The sequence below is a fragment of the Rhamphochromis longiceps genome, linkage group LG17 (genome assembly GCF_057381845.1).
Source record: "Rhamphochromis longiceps isolate RC_006_pf linkage group LG17, R_longiceps_female_GT1.1, whole genome shotgun sequence".
NCBI classification, from domain to species: Eukaryota; Metazoa; Chordata; class Actinopteri; order Cichliformes; family Cichlidae; genus Rhamphochromis; species Rhamphochromis longiceps.
Window position 1 is genome coordinate 386,628 of NC_140573.1, and position 21,746 is coordinate 408,373.

At 41.0% G+C, this 21,746-nt stretch overlaps 2 protein-coding genes and 1 pseudogene across 3 annotated transcripts; all 3 read left to right on the forward strand.

Annotated features, from left to right (window-relative positions):
- The first annotated feature begins 34 nt into the window (after positions 1-34).
- Positions 35-12,722, forward strand: LOC146648965 (uncharacterized). Its single transcript, XM_085387538.1, has 16 exons — positions 35-160; positions 1,521-1,735; positions 1,873-1,966; positions 2,282-2,881; positions 2,983-3,034; positions 6,266-6,440; positions 6,534-6,757; positions 6,853-6,924; positions 8,802-9,007; positions 9,118-9,243; positions 9,966-10,073; positions 11,205-11,291; positions 11,486-11,518; positions 11,608-11,749; positions 11,841-11,894; positions 11,975-12,722. The coding sequence occupies exons 1-16, from the start codon at positions 35-37 to the stop codon at positions 12,550-12,552; spliced, it is 2,892 nt and encodes a 963-aa protein (XP_085243664.1). The 3' UTR covers positions 12,553-12,722.
- A 2,212-nt stretch (positions 12,723-14,934) lies between these two features.
- Positions 14,935-16,663, forward strand: LOC146648966 (uncharacterized; annotated as a pseudogene).
- Positions 16,664-18,778: 2,115 nt separating this feature from the next.
- Positions 18,779-21,733, forward strand: LOC146648967 (uncharacterized). Of its 2 annotated transcripts, none has more exons than XM_085387188.1 (5): positions 18,779-18,840; positions 20,327-20,395; positions 20,511-20,621; positions 20,751-20,864; positions 21,366-21,733. In XM_085387188.1, exons 1-5 carry the CDS (start codon positions 18,826-18,828, stop codon positions 21,582-21,584), a joined length of 528 nt encoding a protein of 175 aa, XP_085243314.1. In that variant the 5' UTR covers positions 18,779-18,825; the 3' UTR covers positions 21,585-21,733. The 2 variants fall into 2 exon arrangements, with proteins under 2 accessions (XP_085243314.1, XP_085243313.1); XM_085387187.1 differs by having other exon boundaries at positions 18,791-18,929.
- The last annotated feature ends 13 nt before the right edge of the window (positions 21,734-21,746 follow it).

The following is a 21,746-nucleotide window of genomic DNA, read 5'->3' on the forward strand; positions in this document are numbered from 1 at the left end:
TAGCCAAACATATTGTTGTCTTCTCTGAAAACAGATGGTGGCAGCATCTGAAGAGGATGGGACACATGATAGCAGACCCACACAGGATGAATCTAAAGATGATTCAAAGGATGAAGCAGAACATTTGGGACAAATGATTCACAAGGTGGCCATGGAAAAGGTAAAATTTGTTCTCAGTTTCAATGCATTCAACAAAATATGTCTTTGTATTCTTCTGCGTCAGATGGTCAGCTCATATGAAATATGCAAGGAGTAAAGGTATTGAAGGTACATGAGTTTAAATAGCTGGAGTCAAGCATCCAAAGCAACAAGCAGTGCAAAAGGCCAGGCAGGGGATGGCAGGGCTCAAGATGCTAAGATTTTGTTTGGGAGTGACCAGAATGGAGAAGATTAGAAATGAGTGCATTAGAGAGACAGCTCATGTTGAGCGGTTTGGACACAAAGTTAGAGAGGCAAAGCTGACATGATTTGGACATATGTAGAAGAGGCATAGTGAATATATTGTTCCATATGGAGCTGCCAGGCAGGAGAGAGAGAGCAAGCCCTTAGAAGAAGTTCGTGGATGTAGTGATGGAGGATATAGATAGGGTTGGTTTGATGGAGGAGGCGGCTATGGATAGAATAAGATGGAGGCAGATGATCCACTGTAGTGACCCCTAAAGGGAGGAGCCAGAAGAAGAAGAAGAACTCAGCTCATTTGAAGAGGATGGAATAGATGATGGGAAACCTCCACCAGATAAATTCAAAGACAATTCAGAAAAGATGAGTTTAAGGAAGAAGTGAGTTAGCTCCAGTCCATTTTTTCAGAATCAGAATACTTTATTGATGCCTGGTGGAAATTATTTTTTTGTTCCAGTACATGAGTCACTTATTAATAAATAGCTGAAAAAGAAACATGTGTAGTTGTAGCAGTAACCAGTGTGTTAAGTGGATGCGTTGTACAGGGAGATGGCCACAGGCAGGAAAGATTTCCTGTGTCGTTCAGTGGTGCTTTTCGGTACTCTCAGTCTCTCACTGAATGTGCTCCTGTGACTGAGCAGCATGTCATGGAGTGGGTGGGAGGTGTTATCCAACATTGTCTTTATTTTGGACAACATCCGCCTCTCCGACACCACCTTGAGAGAGTCCAGCTCCATCCCCACAACATTACTGGCCTCACGGATCAGTTTATCAAGTCTGTTGGCCTCTGCTACCCTCAGCCTGCTCCCCCAGCATGCAACAGCATAGAGGATCGCACTGGCCACAACAGACTCGTATAAAATCCAGAGCATTTTCTGGCAGATGTTGAAGATGTTGTTTAGTGAGGTCATGAGGAGGAGTAGTAGTGGGAAACGTACTCATGATGAATTCAAAGACAGTATATATATTCAAAGAAATATAAAGGTCAAATCAAAAGTAGTCAGAATTACTAACAGTACTGCAGATAATTTATTTTCATTGGCATTTGTAAATATTAAGTAAGAGTAAGACAAAAAATAAAACTTTTTTAGTAGTTGTATGCGTCTTCTTTTTGTGTACAGGGGGCGTTCGTGAGCAGTGAGTTGCCACAGAGGACAGAGGAACGGCAACAGGTTGCTGTCGCCTCAAAGTCTCAAAGGCATCACTATGTCAGAAATGGACACAAGTGTCCCATATGTGGACATGTATATGCTGATATTGTTCAGCACCTAAGAGTCACAGAGAAGGTGGTAAATGAAATTGAGCTGCTTCTTTTGAGCCAATTTTCTCATCGGCAGTAAGTGTCTTAATAAATTCTGAAAGAGACTAAATTTACATGTTTTCGAATCACTGCATTTATTTAATTGCTAACTTTTATATACACCCAATTTCTATTTCATCCTACTCAGCATTTTATTTTGACTATTTTTACAGCTTTTCTACAAATCTGGACTGTCCAGTCCGCTTATGTCAGTCAAAACATCTTAATCGGCTTGATAAGCACCTGGAAAAGGTCCACAAATTACAGGTATGTTATTGACTTTGTGGTGTCTCTGTGTGGTTTTTGTGTGTTGGTGAGGCAGCCCTTGATCTCTGGAATCAGATGTTTATGTTAAAGGGACTTACATTTAGCACCTTGCATTTTACATATTTGTTACTCTGGTGAAATGAAAGTCTTCCAGTTTCCATAGAAGAATACGGTGGTTCTTTCTTTGTCCGTATGCTGTATTTATATAATGTTCCTCGAGCTCTAGAAAGCATGTTGTGTGCATAGATAAAAACATGAAGGATGCCCAATTAATTAAAATCTAATCTTAATCCTTTCTAATGCTAACTTTTTCAGAAACCTATGATTAAACTTTACATGCAAAAGGCCAAGGACAGATGCGTTGCTAAGGAACTTGCACTTCTGAGGGTATCAAATCCCACACCGCAAATGGTCTCACATGTGGGTGAAGTGGATTATACAGTGATTGAGGAGGGCATCTTTAGGGCACTGGAGGCAAGGTCCAAGGTTGCATCCCCTATAGCCTCTTCCAGCAAGGCTCCCAGTGACCATGCTATACTGAACCATCGGCCTGCTCCTCCCTCTGACAGCAAGGCTCTGGGTGACTCTACCAGACCAAACCTACAGCCTCCTCTCTCTGCCAGTGACACTCTCAGTGACCACACCATCCCAATTATGCAGCCTCCTTCTATCTCCAGCAGCAAGGTTACTTGTCATTCAACAGGGGTATCTCCTGATGTTTTAATCCCAAGCAGTGCACCTTACTATGCAGTACAGCAATGGAGGGGACGTCCTCTCCCGAGGACACCTGCTCCTGGTTGCAAAAACTGTCAGATACTGTTCACTGAGCTACAGGTGGTGAAGCAGTTGCTAGAGTGTGAAATTGAAAGGAATCATGAGCTCAAGCAGATACACTCTTCAACCAAGCGTGCAAATGTGAGTATTGTTTACCTCCTGTGATTGTACACCTCATTGTGAAACATTCTTTCATTTACTATTGATAAACAAATCTGGTTAATGATTTTTTTTTATTTCAGGTTAAATATAGCAGACGGAAACGGTTTTCACTCAGCAAAGCCCCTCACTATGGTAAATAATATATCTTATCAAACTTACTACTGTAAATTAGGGGTGGGCGATTGAAACAATATAAATTTGGCCAACGATAGAGATTTTGACTATTCCGCTCTACCGCGATAGTGCATGTTGATGATGTCATAAAGCTGCGCCTGTTTTGGTCGAAAGCATCGTAGCTACAACCATTATCATCTGCAAATTATGCCAGGTAACAGTCATAGCAAAGAGATGAAGCACTTTTGAAATATGGGGAAAGCCAAAAACTGCGCTTCCTCCACTTGCGTAACATTGATTCATTAATGTTGAATTCTCTCGCAGCTGGTCTATTCCCATCTTGTTGCAGTATACAGGGAGTGCAGAATTATTAGGCAAATGAGTATTTTGTCCACATCATCCTCTTCATGCATGTTGTCTTACTCCAAGCTGTATAGGCTCGAAAGCCTACTACCAACTAAGCATATTAGGTGATGTGCATCTCTGTAATGAGAAGGGGATGCAGAGGGATGCAGCAGTCTCAAAATTGCAAAGCTTCTGAAGCGTGATCATCGAACAATCAAGCGTTTCATTCAAAATAATCAACAGGGTCGCAAGAAGCGTGTGGAAAAATAAGCGAGGTCAAGCGTGCAGCTGCCAAGATGCCACTTGCCACCAGTTTGGCCATATTTCAGAGCTGCAACATTACTGGAGTGCCCAAAAGCACAAGGTGTGCAATACTCAGAGACATAGCCAAGGTAAGAAAGGCTGAAAGACGACCACCACTGAACAAGACACACAAGCTGAAACGTCAAGACTGGGCCAAGAAATATCTCAAGACTGATTTTTCTAAGGTTTTATGGACTGATGAAATGAGAGTGAGTCTTGATGGGCCAGATGGATGGGCCCGTGGCTGGATTGGTAAAGGGCAGAGAGCTCCAGTCCGACTCAGACGCCAGCAAGGTGGAGGTGGAGTACTGGTTTGGGCTGGTATCATCAAAGATGAGCTCGTGGGGCCTTTTCGGGTTGAGGATGGAGTCAAGCTCAACTCCCAGTCCTACTGCCAGTTTCTGGAAGACACCTTCTTCAAGCAGTGGTACAGGAAGAAGTCTGCAACCTTCAAGAAAAACATGATTTTCATGCAGGACAATGCTCCATCACACGCGTCCAAGTACTCCACAGCGTGGCTGGCAAGAAAGGGTATAAAAGAAGAAAAACTAATGACATGGCCTCCTTGTTCACCTGATCTGAACCCCATTGAGAACCTGTGGTCCATCATCAAATGTGAGATTTACAAGGAGGGAAAACAGTACACCTCTCTGAACAGTGTCTGGGAGGCTGTGGTTTCTGCTGCACGCAATGTTGATGGTGAACAGATCAAAACACTGACAGAATCCATGGATGGCAGGCTTTTGAGTGTCCTTGCAAAGAAAGGTGGCTATATTGGTCGCTGATTTGTTTTTGTTTTGTTTTTGAATGTCAGAAATGTATATTTGTGAATGTGGAGATGTTATATTGGTTTCACTGGTAAACATAAATAATTGAAATGGGTATATATTTGTTTTTGTTAAGTTGCCTAATAATTATGCACAGTAATAGTCACCTGCACACACAGATATCCCCCTAAAATAGCTAAAACTAAAAACTACTTCCAACAACATTCAGCTTTGATATTAATGAGTTTTTTGGGTTCATTGAGAACATGGTTGTTGTTCAATAATAAAATTATTCCTCAAAAATACAACTTGCCTAATAATTCTGCACTCCCTGTACTAATAACTAACCTTGTATTGTGGAATAATCTCAGTTGTTCTCTTGACTGAAGTTTGGCCCGTGTATAGCATCTTGCTATGCGATTGCATTTGTCCCTGACCACCAGAATCCCTCACGTTAACTTTTATTGAGTGGAAACAAAAGCTGGTGTTCATCCTCCAGCTTCACTGTGCTAATGTTATGCTAACATTGCTGTGTCGCTGGCAATCACGTAGCACAACATTATATACCAGGTAGTCCAACTTCAGTAACCCTGCAAACGCCACTGCTGTTTAGTTTTCTGTCTTCAGAACGGAGCCCAGCAGGGGACATGGGAGAAAAAAATTAAGACTGACTTTTGTGAGATCTCGCAAAACTAACTCAGGATCTCGCAAAAGTTGAATTCCAACAATGGCGGCAGCTACTTAGTTGTAATGTTACTCTTTCTGGGTCACAAAATACACTTTTAAGATATTTTGAAGCGTGAATGTAGTTGTGTAAACGTCAGATACCTGCTCGGTTTACAAGACATCATATATTTGCAAATGTGCTCAGACGTTTTCGGAGATCTGACACCCACCATCTCGAAGCTAACAGGAGGTCGAGACCTACTACAGCCGGGAGGAACACCGCTCTCCCGGCACATCGTGCCTCGACCTCCCGGTCGGCTTCGAGCTGGCAGCCTTCGAAGAATGCAGCTAAAACTTTTGCGAGATCCCGAGTTTGTTTTGCGAGATCTCGCAAAAGTCAATCTTAATTTTTTTTCTCCCATGTCCCTTGCGGGGCTCCGTAGGAAGTGGTAGCAGAGCTGTACATTTTAATTAGTTTCAAAAATCTCCCAGAACATGGTATGTCATTTTTAGGTGAAAGAATTTAGACCGTTTTTAACTCTGTGTTCGTTTGACTTTGGGACCTGAAACAGACAGAGTTTTGGACCCAGATTACTCCGCGAAGCTCCTCACTACGGCAGCCGTAATGCTCCGACAATCCATCAAGCAGTGCGGCTTACCAAAGTTGTACTAAAACATTTTTTAACAGATTTCTGCACGCCCAAATCGGTTCGAGGTCAGTAAGCACAACCAGAATTCATACATAAGGCACACTCTGGATTTTTGAGAAATTTAAAGGATTTTAAGTGTGCCTTATAGTGTGGAAAATACGTTATACAGAAGAAAATAATATATCGCGATATATATCGTTACCGCATGTGCTTCAAATTATACCCCAATATGGATTTTAGGCCATATCGCCCAGCCCTATGTAAAATGTATTAACTGGAGAGAATCTTACATAGTATGACTGACCATCCTGGAATAGGAATTCTTACTCAGTTAATTTGTGAAGAGTGAGTTCTTCTAGGCTAAGAATTGTTCTTCATTGAGGTTTTCTTTATGCATTGAGAAGCTTGAAAAAATATTTGTTTTGTCAACAAAATCCCCCTGATGTAAAAGACCTGAGGTCTAAATATGAGTGCTATACAAATGTACTTTGATATGATGTCTATTCTTGCCTCATCAGTAAGACTGGTGGAAGAATTTAGGGTCCATGCAGAAGGTGTGAACCCTAGCAGAAAAATATGTGACAATGCAAAGCAGCGGGCCACCCATGTCATCCATTTTCTGGAATTCATGGCAGACCCAGCGATTCCAAACGTTGACCTTCTGTTTCTGAGGAACCATGGAAAAGTCCGTGAGTAAGTGTTAAATTTGAATGATTATTAGTTTCTATATACATGTGTGCATATACAGTTTAACACATGAACTAATTTGTATTTTTGACTTTGGAGTTTTCTAGCACACCTGCAAGCAAAAGGGTTTAAACCAACAACTCAGAGAGCTTATCTCATGGATGCTATTGCTTTCATGAAATATATATTAAACATGTCACCACCACAAGTCAGACTTGGAAAAAAAAGGTTCAACGCCCTTTTGGTCGAACTGAGGGCACGTTACAGAGATGTTGGCCGTGAAGTAGTCGTGCACCAGCTGAATGTGTGGAGATCTAAGTCTAGTACGTCTATAATACATATCTCCACCTCTTTTATTAACATTATGTCATTAAAGTAGGTAAACTGTCTAAGGGATTGTGCTTACATTTGTTTTCAGACAGACTTGTCCAAGCAGAAAAACATGCTTTGTTAATTGAAGAGGCTCCCCAGAAGATTGCTGCCGCACTGGGTATGGATCACTGCAACGCTTAAATCTGTAAATAGATTGTATAATCCCTCTTAAGTAAAATTAACAGACTCCATGTCTGGGTTAAGACATAGCACCTACAGATCTTTACATCACTGTGATCCACACATTGAAATGGATTTCATGTCTTTTCTGTCTGATGACTACGTTTCTCTGATGTCCAGTTTAAATTGAAGAATAATGTGGAGCTTGGTTAAAAACACATCACCATTGCAGTGAAATATGTGCAGCTCTGGATTAAGATGGAGCCCTGCACATTTTGATCTTGTTATTTCTGGAATGATTGGAAAGATTATTTTCAATATTATGGCTAGAGTAAAGTGTAAGAGCTATTTGCACTTATAAAGAATAATACTAAGACTTTTACCTTTATTGTTTCATAAAAGGTGTCCACAATTTAGAGGTTAAGGGCAGGCACATAAGAGGAAAAAAAAAAAATCCCAAAAAATAATCAGATTACTTAAACTCTACTTATCCAACTAGGCTGCTCTGAGGTAATGTTGAGTTTGTTCTTTTCTTTGGTGAAGAGAGGTTGGAGGAAGGATGAGCAATCAGCTGGGCATCTACTGGAATTATGATGTAAATTAAAATCCTTCTAAATTAACCCCCTAACACAGCAACAATGAGCAGACGAAAAGGAATGAATTCACAGGTTGGACAGGTTTTCAACTGTGAACCCCTTCGATCCAATCTTTTGGGCTGCTCATCTTGCAGAAGACAAAAATCTTTTCTTTACCTCACTTTTTCACCTTCTCACCCTTTCTCCCCCCTCTCCTACTGGACGTCACATCTTCTCACACCTTATCTATCAATGTATATCTATCTGACAAGATTTGACAAACAGTTAAAAATGTTTAAACTTGTAAAACGCTTCATTACATTTTCATTGTTATTCTTAACATAAAGAATTCACATTGAATCACATCTGGATGTAATCCCCTACATTTCATTCAGTTTATGTGATTCTACTTCAGTTAGATTTGTCTTTAGGACATTTTCACATGAACATTCATTGTAACATAATCCAATTTTCAATTCAAATGCTTTTTAGAATTCAGTTAATTGCCATTTATTTCTTTACTTTTTATCCAACTTGTTTTATGAAAACATACATTTTGTTTGCCAGATATTCTTTGAGATTAGTAGCTCCACTGTGTCACATTATACATCACACACCAAGGTCAGACACTCTGAGGCCTGTTATTAGAATCACTGTTATTCTATTCTCTCATTACACACACACACACACACACACACACACACACACACACACACACACACACACACACACACACACACACACAAAGAACTCAGTCATTATAACAGCCATTTGTACTACTCAAACACTTTTGCATTTGTTATCAATATATTGATCAGATTTACATTGTGATTTCTCTTAGATTAAGAATAAAACTACTTTATAATTAGGAAAAGAGAGAAAAGCTCTGTTTTAGCACTCTGATCATTTTTTATTACATATGTTTTATATTTTAAGACCTTTGAACCATTGAACTCATCCAAGTGACTTCTTCAGTCTCAGCTGACTGCAGGTTTCCCCAATCTTTTATAAACAGTACATTTGCATAATGACTGAAACCAGCCCACTGAAGGAACAATGGGCTGGGAGGTCAGTTCCTTAATATTAATTATGCAAATTCTCATGACCATTGATTAACAACCACTGACCAAAACTCACTGATCAATGGCCATAAGTAACATTTAGAGTGGCAACATTTATGTGCCATGATGCCATCACAGCCAACAGATTTTACCAAGGTTATTTAAAAAAGCGAAAGTCAAGTTATACATTTATCTATACACTTACATTTACTAATATTTAGTAATATTGCTTTGCACAGCTGAGGACCCTGCAGAGGACACACTCCAGAGCCGAGCACTGACAACAAATGCAATTCCAACATGTGCAGCAAAGAAAAGGAAAAGGAGAGAGGACAGAGGATCTGTGCAGGACGAGGACAGTGAAGGATCTGAAAAGGAAGAGCAGCAGTCATCAGGAACAGAGGAGCTTTTAGACAGAACGCTCTTCCAGTGTAGCAGTAACAAGGTATGTGTGCCCTGATTCCCTTGGTAAGAGTTTTGATTGGTTGCACTTCTTTCATATATAATCATTTACTCCATCATGAACAAAACATATTTAATTTGTACCATAAACAGATGGTGAGCCCAGGTCAGGGTGAGGTTGCCTGTAGTGCTGGAACCACAATAAACGAAACTAAACAGGATTTGAAAGAGGAGGTGGAGCATCTACAAAAAGTGACATACCAGTTGCGCAAGAGAAAAGTATGTAATGTATGTTCTTGTACTTGTTTTAGTGTTTTTTTTGGGTCTGTGTTTCCACAAGCCCCGCTAGTTTAGAGACTTATTCCTCATAAAGAAGACAAGACATAACAGAACATCTTCAACTCGCTAGCTAGGGTCTTTGGTCAAGAACCAGCTCTTGGAGCTCACGCTCCTAGCCTGTGTCCAGCCCAAAGTCCTTCAAAGAGCAGCTCGCTGGCAGCTATTTATTGACAAACTGTTACAATATACATCACAGCAAAAGCACCTCCCTTTGTAAAACCTCCCAATGGTTCTAAGACAAGGCACTATGTGTGTGTATGTGTAAACATCTGTATGCATGTGCAAGAATGTGTGTCTGTATGTATGACTTCCAACTGTTTCTAACAACATCATTAGTCATAAAATTGTAATCTCCCCCACACCCAATATATGGTTCAATTCCTGTATTGGTTCACCATGCACAAAACTGTGAAGCCATACAAAGGGCAGGAAGCTTACCAAACATCAAACAGAATCTTCACAAGGGACGTGTCTACAATAATCCTCCCCCAGCACAGAGTGGCTGGAGAGGTGGGCAGAGACAAAGGAATGTCCTGATCCTATAGATTGAACTCAGACCTTACAAATTTAAGAAACACAATGACAACATCCAACAATTAGACTTAACAGTTTTCACTGATTACTAATCTTTTACCTTTTTATTTTTACTTTTCTAAAATCAGATGGTCATCTTTTACAAAAATGATAGGACAGGTGTGGGGAAACTCACACAGGAAGACAATCCAGAAGAGGAGGAGGAAGAGGATGAAGCGAGAGAATGGGTTCATAAGGTGGGCAAGAAAAATCCAGCAGTTTCTGTTTCCACACATCCATGGAAAATGAGCAAAATATACACAGGGTGGGCCATTTATATGGATACACCGTAATAACATGGAAATGGTTGGTGATATTAAAGTCCTATTTGTGGCACATTAGTATATGTGAGGGGGCAAACTCCTGAAGATGGGTGGTGACCATGGTGGCCATTTAGAAGTCGGCCATCTTGGATACAACTTTTGTTTTGTCAATAGGAAGAGGGCCATGTGACACATTAAACTTATTGGTAATGTCACAAGAAAAACAATGGTGTGCTTGGTTTCAACGTAACTTTATTCTTTCACGAGTTATTTACACGTTTCTCTTTGTTCACAGCCATTGACTTGTCGAATGGCTGGCCTAGCAAAAAAAGTAGTGATGGAGGATATAGATAGGGTTGGTATGACCAAGGAGGTGGCTATGGATAGGATAAGACTGAGGCAGATGATCCACTGTAGTGACCCCTAAAGGGAGGAGCTAGATCAGGGGTGCCCAATCCCGGTCCTCGAGAGCTACCGTCCTGCAGCTTTTAGATGCATCCTTGTTCCCACACACCTGAATCAAATGAATGGCTTGTTATCAGGCCTTTGCCAAACATGATGGCATGCTGAAGAGATCAAACCATTTGATTCAGCTGTGTTGGAGTAGGGATGCATCTAAAAGCTGCAGGATAGTAGCTCTCGAGGACCGGGATTGGGCAGGCCTGAGCTAGATGAAGAAGAACTCAGCTCATTTGAAGAGGATGGAACAGGTGATGGGAAACATACACAAGATCAATTCAAAGACAATTTAGAAAAGATGTGTTTGAGGAAGAGGTGAGTTAGCTGCAGTCCATTTTTAGTGAGGTCATGAGGAGGAGTAGAAAGCTGCAGTAATGATCGTACTGGTGTATGTATAACACCAGCAGTGAGTTCTAAGTACTTGGAATGTCCTAAAAGTATTTGCTAGGAAATCAGCACTTTTAACTTTTACCAAATGCTTTTACTCACAAATAGGGGGCTGAAGTCCATTCCTGGCAGTTTGATTTGTTTCTAAAACCATAAATACCAACATGAAGATGGTTTATAATTTTTTTCTTCTTGCATTTCTGTGTGTTATATGTACAGGACAGGGAAACAGCGATGAGCTCATTACCATTACAACACCAAATACCAGTTGTTATTCTGAATTCAGTCACTCTCAAGACACCCATGGTAAGAACAATTGATAACAAATGTCAACAAAACTGTAAATCACACCTGATGACATTTTCTTTTACAATAAAGATATGTATGTTTTGAAATAAGATCTTTGCCTTTGTGTGAAACTGATTACATTTCAAGTTTTCTTGTACTGAGGTGTGTGATCTCAAAATTGCTTTAACAATTGTTTGACCATTTCTCCACAGATGGACAAGGTCGCAGTGGAGGTCCCTCCTGGTGTAAGAGCACTACAGCATAACAAATCTGAACATTACATCTAGATGAGCTAAAGTAACCTTGTTTTTCTTTGTCAATCATAATTTTTCAGATGCAGCAGGTCTATGTAAGCCAAGACACAGCAATGACTGTGACTCAGAGTTCAGAAAAAAGTGTGATTCACCAAACCAGTTACTTGAAGAGGCTAACTTTTCATCAGTCAACTCTCTTTGACGACACCATACCCAGATCTGGTAACTGGAAACCAGCAGCTGTAGTAAAAATACACAAGTTCAAAGAACTTTAAGGTGGAGTGGTATTTATTTATTTCTCATATGGTCTTAGATAACAACAAGAAAGACCAAAGTGGAATGTCATCTGCAGCAATAATAACCTCAGGTAAATATTAACATTATATTGCACAATATGAACAATGTTAAGTTAATCAGTAAGTAAATGATTATTTTCTTAAAATAAAGAACAACTGGAGGAGAAAGAGATACAAGAAGAGTCTCTGGAGAAGATGAAGAGTGAAGGCAAAGAAGGGAAGAGAAAAGAAAATGTACAGCAGGAGCCTCTGGAGAAGATGAGCGGCAAAAAGAAAAGGAAGGAAGAAAAGATACAGGCAGAGCCTCTGGAGAAGATGAGCGGCAAAAGGCAAAGGAAGGAAGAAAAGATAAAGGCAGAGCCTCAGGAGAAGATGAGCGGCAAAAGGAAAAGGAAGGAAGAAAAGATACAGGCAGAGCCTCTGGAGAAGATGAGCGGCAAAAGGAAAAGGAAGGAAGAAAAGATACAGGCAGAGCCTCAGGAGATGATGAGCGGCAAAAGGCAAAGGAAGGAAGAAAAGATACAGGCAGAGCCTCTGGAGAAGATGAGCGGCAAAAGGCAAAGGAAGGAAGAAAAGATACAGGCAGAGCCTCTGGAGAAGATGAAGAGTGAAGCCAAAGTAGGAAAGAGAAAAGAAAAAGTACAGCAGGAGCCTCTGGAGAAGATGAAGCGTGAAGACAAAGTAGAAAAGAGAAAAAAAAAGTACAGCAGGAGCCTCAGGAGAAGATGAGTGAAGGGGGAAAGGACTCTGAAAATAAGGTGCAATTTATTCCATTGCTCCCAGTAAGCCCAAGAAATGCCTTATTTGAGGGCTTTTGCATTATATTTGTTTTTGAAGATTCCACTTTTTTATTACATAAAAGAGTTGTTAATAAAAAGTGATCATCTAATACTGTGTCCAATGAGTTACTGTCACGTTTATTTTCTGGAATCACTGGTGCTCTCAGACTTGACATTATATAATTCCACCATATGTGAGATCAGTCAAATTAAGAAAGGAGACATGCTTCTTGAAGAAGTAAAAGTCAAAGCTTAAGATATAATGTCAGTATGTAAATGTTGAAGTTTTGGGGTATGTTGTACTATACAGTCAAACCATTTGATGCCATTTGGTCCTATATCTACACAAGTTTCAGTTGTAAAATCATAAGGCTAATAAGTTCACATAAACTTCATAACTTAATCAGAATGTACATAGAGGTCCTACCACTGGGGGAAAGACCAAGCACCACAATCTACCACATTTTCTGAACCACTTGCTCTCATCCACATAGGGAGCCGCATTGAACTTGTTAATCTAATAAAAGAAAAAGTGACCTCAATTTTGCAGCGGTTTGTTCTCCCCCCTGCCTGACTTTAAATGGTAAATGGCCTGCATTTGTATAGCGCTTTTCTAGTCCTTAAGGACCCCAAAGTGCTTTACACTACATTCAGTCATTCACACACTGGCGATAGCAAGCTACATTGTAGCCACAGCTGCCCTGGGGCGCACTGACAGAAGCGAGGCTGCCGGCCACAGGCGCTACCGGGCCCTCTGACCACCACCAGTAGGCAAACATGGGGTTAGTATCTTGCCTAAGGATATTTGGCATGCAGCCAGGAGGAAGCCTGGGATCGAACCACCGACCTTCTGATTAGTGGCTGACCTGCTCTGCCACCTGAGCTACAGCCACCCCAGAAACTTACTTTGCTTATAGAGTGGTGGTGGTCAGAGGGCCCGGTGGCGCCTGTGTCCGGCAGCCTCGCCTCTGTCAGTGCGCCCCAGGGCAGCTGTGGCTACAATGTAGCTTCCTATCGCCAGTGTGTGAATGGGTGAATGACTGGGGTCCTATGGACTAGAAAAGCGCTATACAAATGCAGGCCATTTACCATTTATAGAGCGCTATTTTGAAACACAGCCTGGGGTGATAATGCACTCATAGCCTGACTCGAGCACAACAGGCAAATTGTTCAGAAGAAAATGGGCAAAATGTTGAAACTGGGAGTGATAGAAGAGTAACACATTGTGTAGTGTTTCCTCATAATTCTTGTAGGGAACAAAGATGCGTCTATATAATCTATAATTGTTAATCAGTTCTTGATAATCCCCTTTCCGAAACACAGACTAATCAGTGATTACTACCACCTGGACTATTGAGTCTTGTACTAAATTAATCTGGATTAAGTTAAAACCACTAGTGCTAGGGTGACTTAACCAAAGTGAGATTGCCTGTAAAACATGGGGTGGAATCAAATTAGCTATACCAATGGCTGCAGAAAAGTGACAGTGGTCAAACAACATCATTGAGCATGACAAAACACTTTTGAAGACAGCAGTCTCCAGATACCTCATCATTGAAGACAAACGACACACATCTATTGTGGAGAAAATTCGGTTCAAATCAATTTTATTTATATAGCGGCAAATCACCACAACATTCGCCTCAAGGCACTTTATATTGTAAGGTAGACCCTACAATAATACATACAGATGTAAACCCAACAATCATATGACCCCCTATGAGCAAGCACTGTGGCGAAAGTGGGAAGGAAAAACTCTTTTGACAGGAAGAAACCTCTGGCTGAACCAGGCTCAGGGAGGGGCGGGGCCATCTTCTGCGACCGGTTGGGCTGAGAGAAGGAAGACAGGATAAAGACAGAAGAGAGAAAGAGATTAATAACAGATATGATTCAATGCAGAGAGGTCTATTAATACATAGTGAGTGAGAAAGGTGACTGAAGAAGAAATGCTCAATGCCTCATTGGAATCCCTCAGCAGCCTACACCTACAGCAGCATGACTAAGGGAGGATTCAGGGTCACCTGATCCAGCCTTAACTATATGCTTTAGCAAAAAGGAAAGTTTTGAGCCTAAACTTTAAAGTAGAGATAGTGTCTGTCTCCAAAATCCAAACTGGTTCCACAGAAGAGGGGCCTGAAAAGTGATGGCTCTTCCATTCTACTTGTAAAATACTCTAGGAGCAACAAGTAAGCCTGCAGTGCGAGAGCAAAGTGCTCTAATAGGGTGATATGGTACTACAAGGTCATTAAGATAAGATGTGGGGATGCTTATTTAAGACCTTGTATGTGAGGAGCAGGATTTTGAATTCAATTCTGGATTTAACAGGGAGTCGATGAAGAGAAGTCAGTACTGGAGAAATCTGCTCTCTCTTTCTAGTCCCCGTCAGTACTCTTGCTGCAGCATTTTGGATTAAATGAAGGCTTTTCAGGCAGTTTTTAGAACATCCTGATAATAATGAATTACAGTAGACCAGCCTAGATGTAATGAATTCATGAACTAGGTGCAAGATTTGCATGACAAATTGAGGTATTCAGTACAGTTTCTATTACAACATTTTATTGAGATTGATGCCATATATAGGTTGTTCCCCCAAGGATCGATATAGTCTGTGTAGTTGGAATTACTGGGTGGTCCCATCATGCTGTGTCCACATCAGTCAAATATCTGTTGCAGTCAGCTGGACCACAATTAAATAATTCTGAGCAGCACTTGGCAGACTGCAGCAGCCTGCATGTGTGTGTTCCATGAAAATCAAAAGTAACAAAAACCCTGCCATTCCTCAAGCCTGAATCATTTCAGTCACATTTTCTCCTGGAGATGTCTAAAGACAGGCTGTCTTTTGTTGCCATAGAGACCTGAATCCCCCCCGAACACAGTGTAGAGATCTGGCAGGTTTTTGACCATAATTGCGGGTTGTCACCCTCTGGCAGTAATAGGGGGAATATGTAGCACACAAGCACAAACTCCTTGTCTTGGTACAGAGCTCTCACTGCGGGACCATCAACATCCAGCCATATCCAAACTCCTCCAGGGCACTTTTGGCCACATTTCCAGGTCTGACCACATCAGGAAGGTGGCACGAAAAGTCATGCTGGCATCTGGGGTCATGTCCAGTTATTCCATAATGAATGAAAACTGGCTGATTGTTTCATGGGTCATGGTTCAGTCTGACACAGAAAGGTCCTTGGAGCCCATGTACCAGGGAATGGCCAAGAGGTACAGTGATGCAGGAGTGGAAAAGGCCGGCTACCACTGGGTGGACAGGTAAAAACCGTAATCATCGTTGTCATTCAAACTGCTAATCTGTCTGGAAAAACTGAGTTTTTCTTTTTCAGATCAATTTGATGCACACACATAATATTCCATATACTTACATGTATTTGTATTTCTTACATTTAGGGATTGCTGTGCTCCATTTAAGATCCCAGACTGCATCCCTGTCGAAAATCTATCGTGGGATGCCTGAAAAACCACTCCTGCTGTTGTTGCTGCGGCCACATCTGGACCAGTGGCAAACAGCTGTGCCTCTCGAACCCACTACAACAAGAACATTATTGTAAAACTGGACCTGTTCCACTGCCTGAGGCGATTTTTGCGGGAGTGTACCTCTGAGCATCTTCCTCTGTTCAGCACTTTCTGCCAGCTTCTCTCTGCGGCATTCTCAGTGGTTGATCAGGCAGACCTGAAGAGGCTCCAGGATGCTTATAAGTTCTGTGGCATCCATCCTGCTAATCCCACAAAGCAACACATAAGGGAGCACTGCAGGATCCAAATACCACAACCCACTGAGCTGCTGAACAGAGTGGAAAAGGTCCTGAACCATTTTCACCTGGCCACAGACCCCAACAACGTCCCACTCTTCAAGCCATCCATGCTGAAGACGTGACGCAGTGCACATTCTGCGTGGCTGCCTAAGTGACCCTGAACTCTCAGAGGGTGTAATGTTTAGGTACGGTGGGACTCTTCAGCTTAACCATGTCCCTGGTGAAGGTGCCAAGGTCCCCATCTGGATTCCTGTCCGAGGCACTTCACAGCAGGAGGGTTATCATTTCCGTCTTTAACCCGCCTCCTCCTGCCCTGTCTACACCACTGACACAAGTCTCAATAGAGAAGATTGTGGAGGGCATCTTAGAAAGGCAACAGCAGCAGCAGCCACAGCAGCCACTTGGCAGCTTATTTCTAAATCACTTCATGTAATGATAACAAGCCATCCGTTCTCTAGTGGGGTCTCACAGCTTTTATCTTCATAATCTTTCTGGTTGATTTGTAATATTAGAAACATGACTGCTGTCTTTTATCTGTGTGACTGTACAGCCTGTTTCAGACATGACAACCAGACAGTGTCTGAAGTTATCTTTAATACATGCAACGCAGCTGGAGATAGTCCAGACACTTTCTCACTTCTGATGATAATATTTTTGGTTTAGGTGTTGTTGCTTTCTGGCTTGAAGCTTATCTACAAAAGCAGTTCAATAAGGAGAGATCATGTGGAAAAACTGAGCATGATTTATTGAGGTACAGAAATAAATGTAACTGTTAGGCAGTTAAACTCCAATGACCCATCATAGCAGAAGAAATCTCAGCAGTGACAGGATTTTGCACAAGCCACACCCCAGAGTCAAAATGCTGGTAGTGATGAAGATGGAGGCTGGGACAGGGTTCTGAGTGACCACGGTGAGGAGGAGAAAGGAGAGGAGGCGGGCTGCATAGCTGAGGATCTGAAACGCAGAATGGCAGAAGCAGAAGAGCAACAGATTTAAAGCATGCAGAGTGGAGGCTGGCATGCTCGGTGAAGGCAGGCAAGAGCATAACTGGAATAAAGTAATGATGTCAGTGCTGAGTTTGTGCTGGAAAATGAATAGATATAAACTGGCAGCCACCGGGAAGCAGACAAATGACTTATTACACATCTTCCTTATTGAAATTATGCATAAGCTTCATTTTCTATGCCAACAGAATGTATCTGAATTATAGTTTAAACTTTAATCTTTGTATTAAAAGTTGGATGTCTGGTTTGTGATGATACAGTTTATTCTGAGTTATGTACTTATGTACTGCAGTTGTTGTGAAAGTTTTCCATTAAATAAAGCCAACAGAGCCTTGGGTATAAACACCTCCTACAGAACCAAAAGGCAGTACACAGCTGTTTTCACACCTTTGGTCTTCCCCCAGAGAAAAGTTCACACTCCCTTGCTTCCTCTTACAGTGGAGAAGACAAAAGATGAACTTTTCCCGTGTGAATGCCTGCTTCCAGCTTCCTGAGATACCTTCCGTTAGCAACATGAATGTGTGAGACATTGAGGCATGCTAAAAGCCCGTGGCACCAAAGCATTGTACAATAAAATAATGTGAATAATACATAAATATAAATAAAAGATATTCCTTAACACAGTATAGGTACATAATACTCCACAGGCCAAAACACTATGATATAAATAGAATGATAATCAAATAATAAGAAAAAGCAAAGTGAAAAATACATTTTATCCACATTAACTAAATTAAAAATGGTGTTTATCTTTTGATAATGTAACACAGGCTTTGTCCCAACCAGGACTCGAACCTGCGCTCAGACGGTTCAGTGGAAAAAAAAAAATCATCTTTTACACTGGCTGAAAAGCTGCGATTTGATTGGCTGTTTCTCCGTTACACCGCGATGGGCCAGTCTGTGATTGGCTGGTTTTGTGGGACAAATATAACGGCGTAGAGAAAGAGAGAAAGAGTTGAGCACGCATGGGCAGAAATGTTGAGAGCACGAGCGACACATTGCGAGCGAGCGCAAATGCAAAAACTGAGCGAGAGGGGCTGCCATTGTGTGTGTGTGTGTGTGTGTGTGTATGGATAATAGCAAACACTGAAATACATTTTTTGCATGCAGGAATGAGTTTTGTTCGCTCAAAATAAATTTCTCCTCAAAATACATCATTTGCACCTGCAAACTTTTTTTACGTGCGCTCAAATTTTTTTTTGCGTGCGCTCAGAATAGTGGCACAAAAATAAGGCCATATATTTTGACCTATTTTGACCCCGAAAATGGCGCATCAGGCCAAAATCCTTTCCACGCCCACCCCCGTGACATCACGCTCCAATGCCCTATGGTAACTAATGTTATAAAAATGTTCCGCCCCTAATGAGCATTTGAGCAGCCAATCAGAATCATCTATGTCATGTGATCATGAGTACAGCAGCGGATTGTTCTAGTGAGAGTTTCGAAGCACCATGGATGATGAATTTGAAGGTAAATGCACCTTTCAATTGTTTGCCAACCGCCAATACGACTGTCAGAAAGAAAGAAAGAAGAAAGAGTTTGAAGGTACCAGCTCTCAGGTATGAAGCTAACTTTCAAAAGTTACATGAGTACAAACAGGTACCTTGTCGGGTTTTTTTCGTTTGCTTGTTTTTGGTTGGGTTTTTTTTTTTTTTTTAACCCTGTCCTGTCTGGCTGTTTTTGTGGCACAAATATAACGGTGTAGAGAAAGAGTTGAGCGCGCACGGGCAGAAATGTTGAGAGCGCCAGCAACACGTTGTTAGCGAGCGCAAATGCAAAAACCGAGCGAGAGGGGCTGCTGTTGTGTGTGTGTGTTAGTGATGGGTCGTTCGCGAACGAAATGGCTCTTAGAGCCGTCTCTTTGACGTGAACGACGCGAGCCGGCTCCTTATCGCGAGCCGTCACGTGGGTTTTTTTTCTTTTTCTTTCTCTCACTCTCTCTCTCTCTCGCACGTTTTTTCCGCTTCACTCTGCACGTGGGCAGAGGGGGGGAGGGGCGGTAGTTACTCTCAGTAGCACAGGAACAGCCAGAGGGAGAGAGAGAGAAAGAGAGCCAGGGATAGAAAGGTATAGTAATCATCCACAACTATTTTCGGTTGCAGATGATAAAGGATTCAGAAAGTTTATTCATGCGGGCCCATATGACAGAGAATATACATGTTCTTTTTGTTTTCATATTATAATTTATATTTAATTGTGTTGTGGTTTGCAGTGTTTTGTGTTGTTTTCACTTTAAATTTGTAAAAGGAAAAAGCTGAAAATTTAAATAGTTAAAAGTTGAAATGTGAATAGTTGATTTTTGTATTATATGATTTATTTATTACATTTTATGTGGATTTTGCAGCAAAATTATCCACACCCACCGCCGCGCTATGAATTGTGGGATATATGGGACCACGAAGCGTGCACCGGACCACGCTTGATATTTGGGGAAATCGACGGCGCATTTGAAGTACACTTCGAGTTGGGACAGTCGTCACGTGGCGGTGACGTAATCGCACTCAAAATGCATACTTCAAGCGTGCGGTCTCTGAATTGGGACACAGCCCCAGTCTCCATTTCAACTTGTGTTGAAAGTGCGGACTTCAAATGATATTCTCTTAATTGTGTTAATAGGCCACGTAAAACCAGAGTTATGATTCGAAACAGTACAAACGGTGTTTTCTGAGGACAGCGCTACCAAACACTCTCCGTTGGCGACCAAAATTTTAAAAACAAAATTAAAAAAAAAAAAAAAAAGGATGCATGTCTGCCATTACCTGCCAAAACCGGAAGTAACATAATATTTTGTGGGAAACGTAGTTTTTCCCCTCAGGGCCTTGATGAACCTATACTGGTGGTTTTAAGTTATGTCTGACATATGTCTGTGCAGTTTCTGGGATGCTTAGATCTCAAAATGCACTGTTGGAAATTATTTTATTTTCTATGTTTTGTTTTGTTACTTTTCTAAAAACAGATGGTGATCTTTTCTAAAAGCGATAGGACAGGTGTGGAGGAGAGTGAAGCAAGAGAATGGGTTCCTAAGGTGGGCAAGAAAAATCCAGCTAAGTTTCTTCTCCTGTAGTTAACGATGTAAATATGTTGTTTTCACACATCCATGGAAAATGAGCAAAATATATATTTTTCTGCTCTAATAACAGTCTGTGAGCTCATCTGAAGATGATGGGACAGATGACTGGAAACCCACACGGGATGAATCTGAAGGCTATTCAGAAGAGGAGGAAGAACAAGAACGTAAAAGGATTCCTAAGGTAGCCATGAAAAACAAAACTGGGTGTCCTATGCCACAAAGAGATGTGAAATTCATCCTCAGTTTCACTGCTTCCACAATCTATATATCAAAAATGAGCCAAACATATTGTTGTCTTCTCTTAAAACAGATGGTGGCAGCATCTGAAGAGGATGGGACACATGATAACAGACCCACACAGGATGATTCAAAAGATGAAGCAGAACATTTGGGTCAAATGATTCACAAAGTGGCCATGGAAAAGGTAAAATTTGTTCTCAGTTTCAATGCATTCAACAAAATATGTCTTTGTATTCTTCTACGTCACATGGTCAGCTCATATGTATGGAACACCAGGACTGCCATAATGAATTAATTAAATACACCATTAAATAATTAATTAAATGTGGCAATAATTAATTAAAGAGAAGATTTAGAAGAAGATTAGAAATGAGTGATGATGGGAAACCTCCACCAGATAAATTTAAAGACAATTGAGAAAAGATGAGTTTAAGGAAGAGGTGAGTTAGCTCCAGTCCATTTTTAGTGAGGTCATGAGGAGTGGTGGTAGTGGGTTTCGTACACAAGATGAATTCAAAGACAGTATATATATTCAAAGAAATATAAAGGTCAAATCAAAAGTAGTCAGAATTACTAACAGTACTGCAGATAATTTATTTTCATTGGCATTTGTAAATATTAAGTAAGAGTAAGACAAAAAATAAAACTTTTTTAGTAGTTGCATGCGTCTTCTTTTTGTGTACAGGGGGCGTTCGTGAGCAGTGAGTTGCCACAGAGGACAGAGGAACGGCAACAGGTTGCTGTCGCCTCAAAGTCTCAAAGGCATCACTATGTCAGAAATGGACACAAGTGTCCCATATGTGGACATGTATATGCTGATATTGTTCAGCACCTAAGAGTCACAGAGCAGGTTGTAAATAAAACTGAGCTGACTCTTTTGAGCCAATTTTCTCATCGGCAGTAAGTGTCTTAATAAATTCTGAAAGATAAATTTATATTTACTGTCCCTACACATTTTTTCTAAGCACTGCATTTATTTGATACAATTATCTTACACATCCAATTTCTATTTCATCCTACTCAGCATTTTTTTTTTTACTATTTTTACAGCTTTTCTACAAATCTG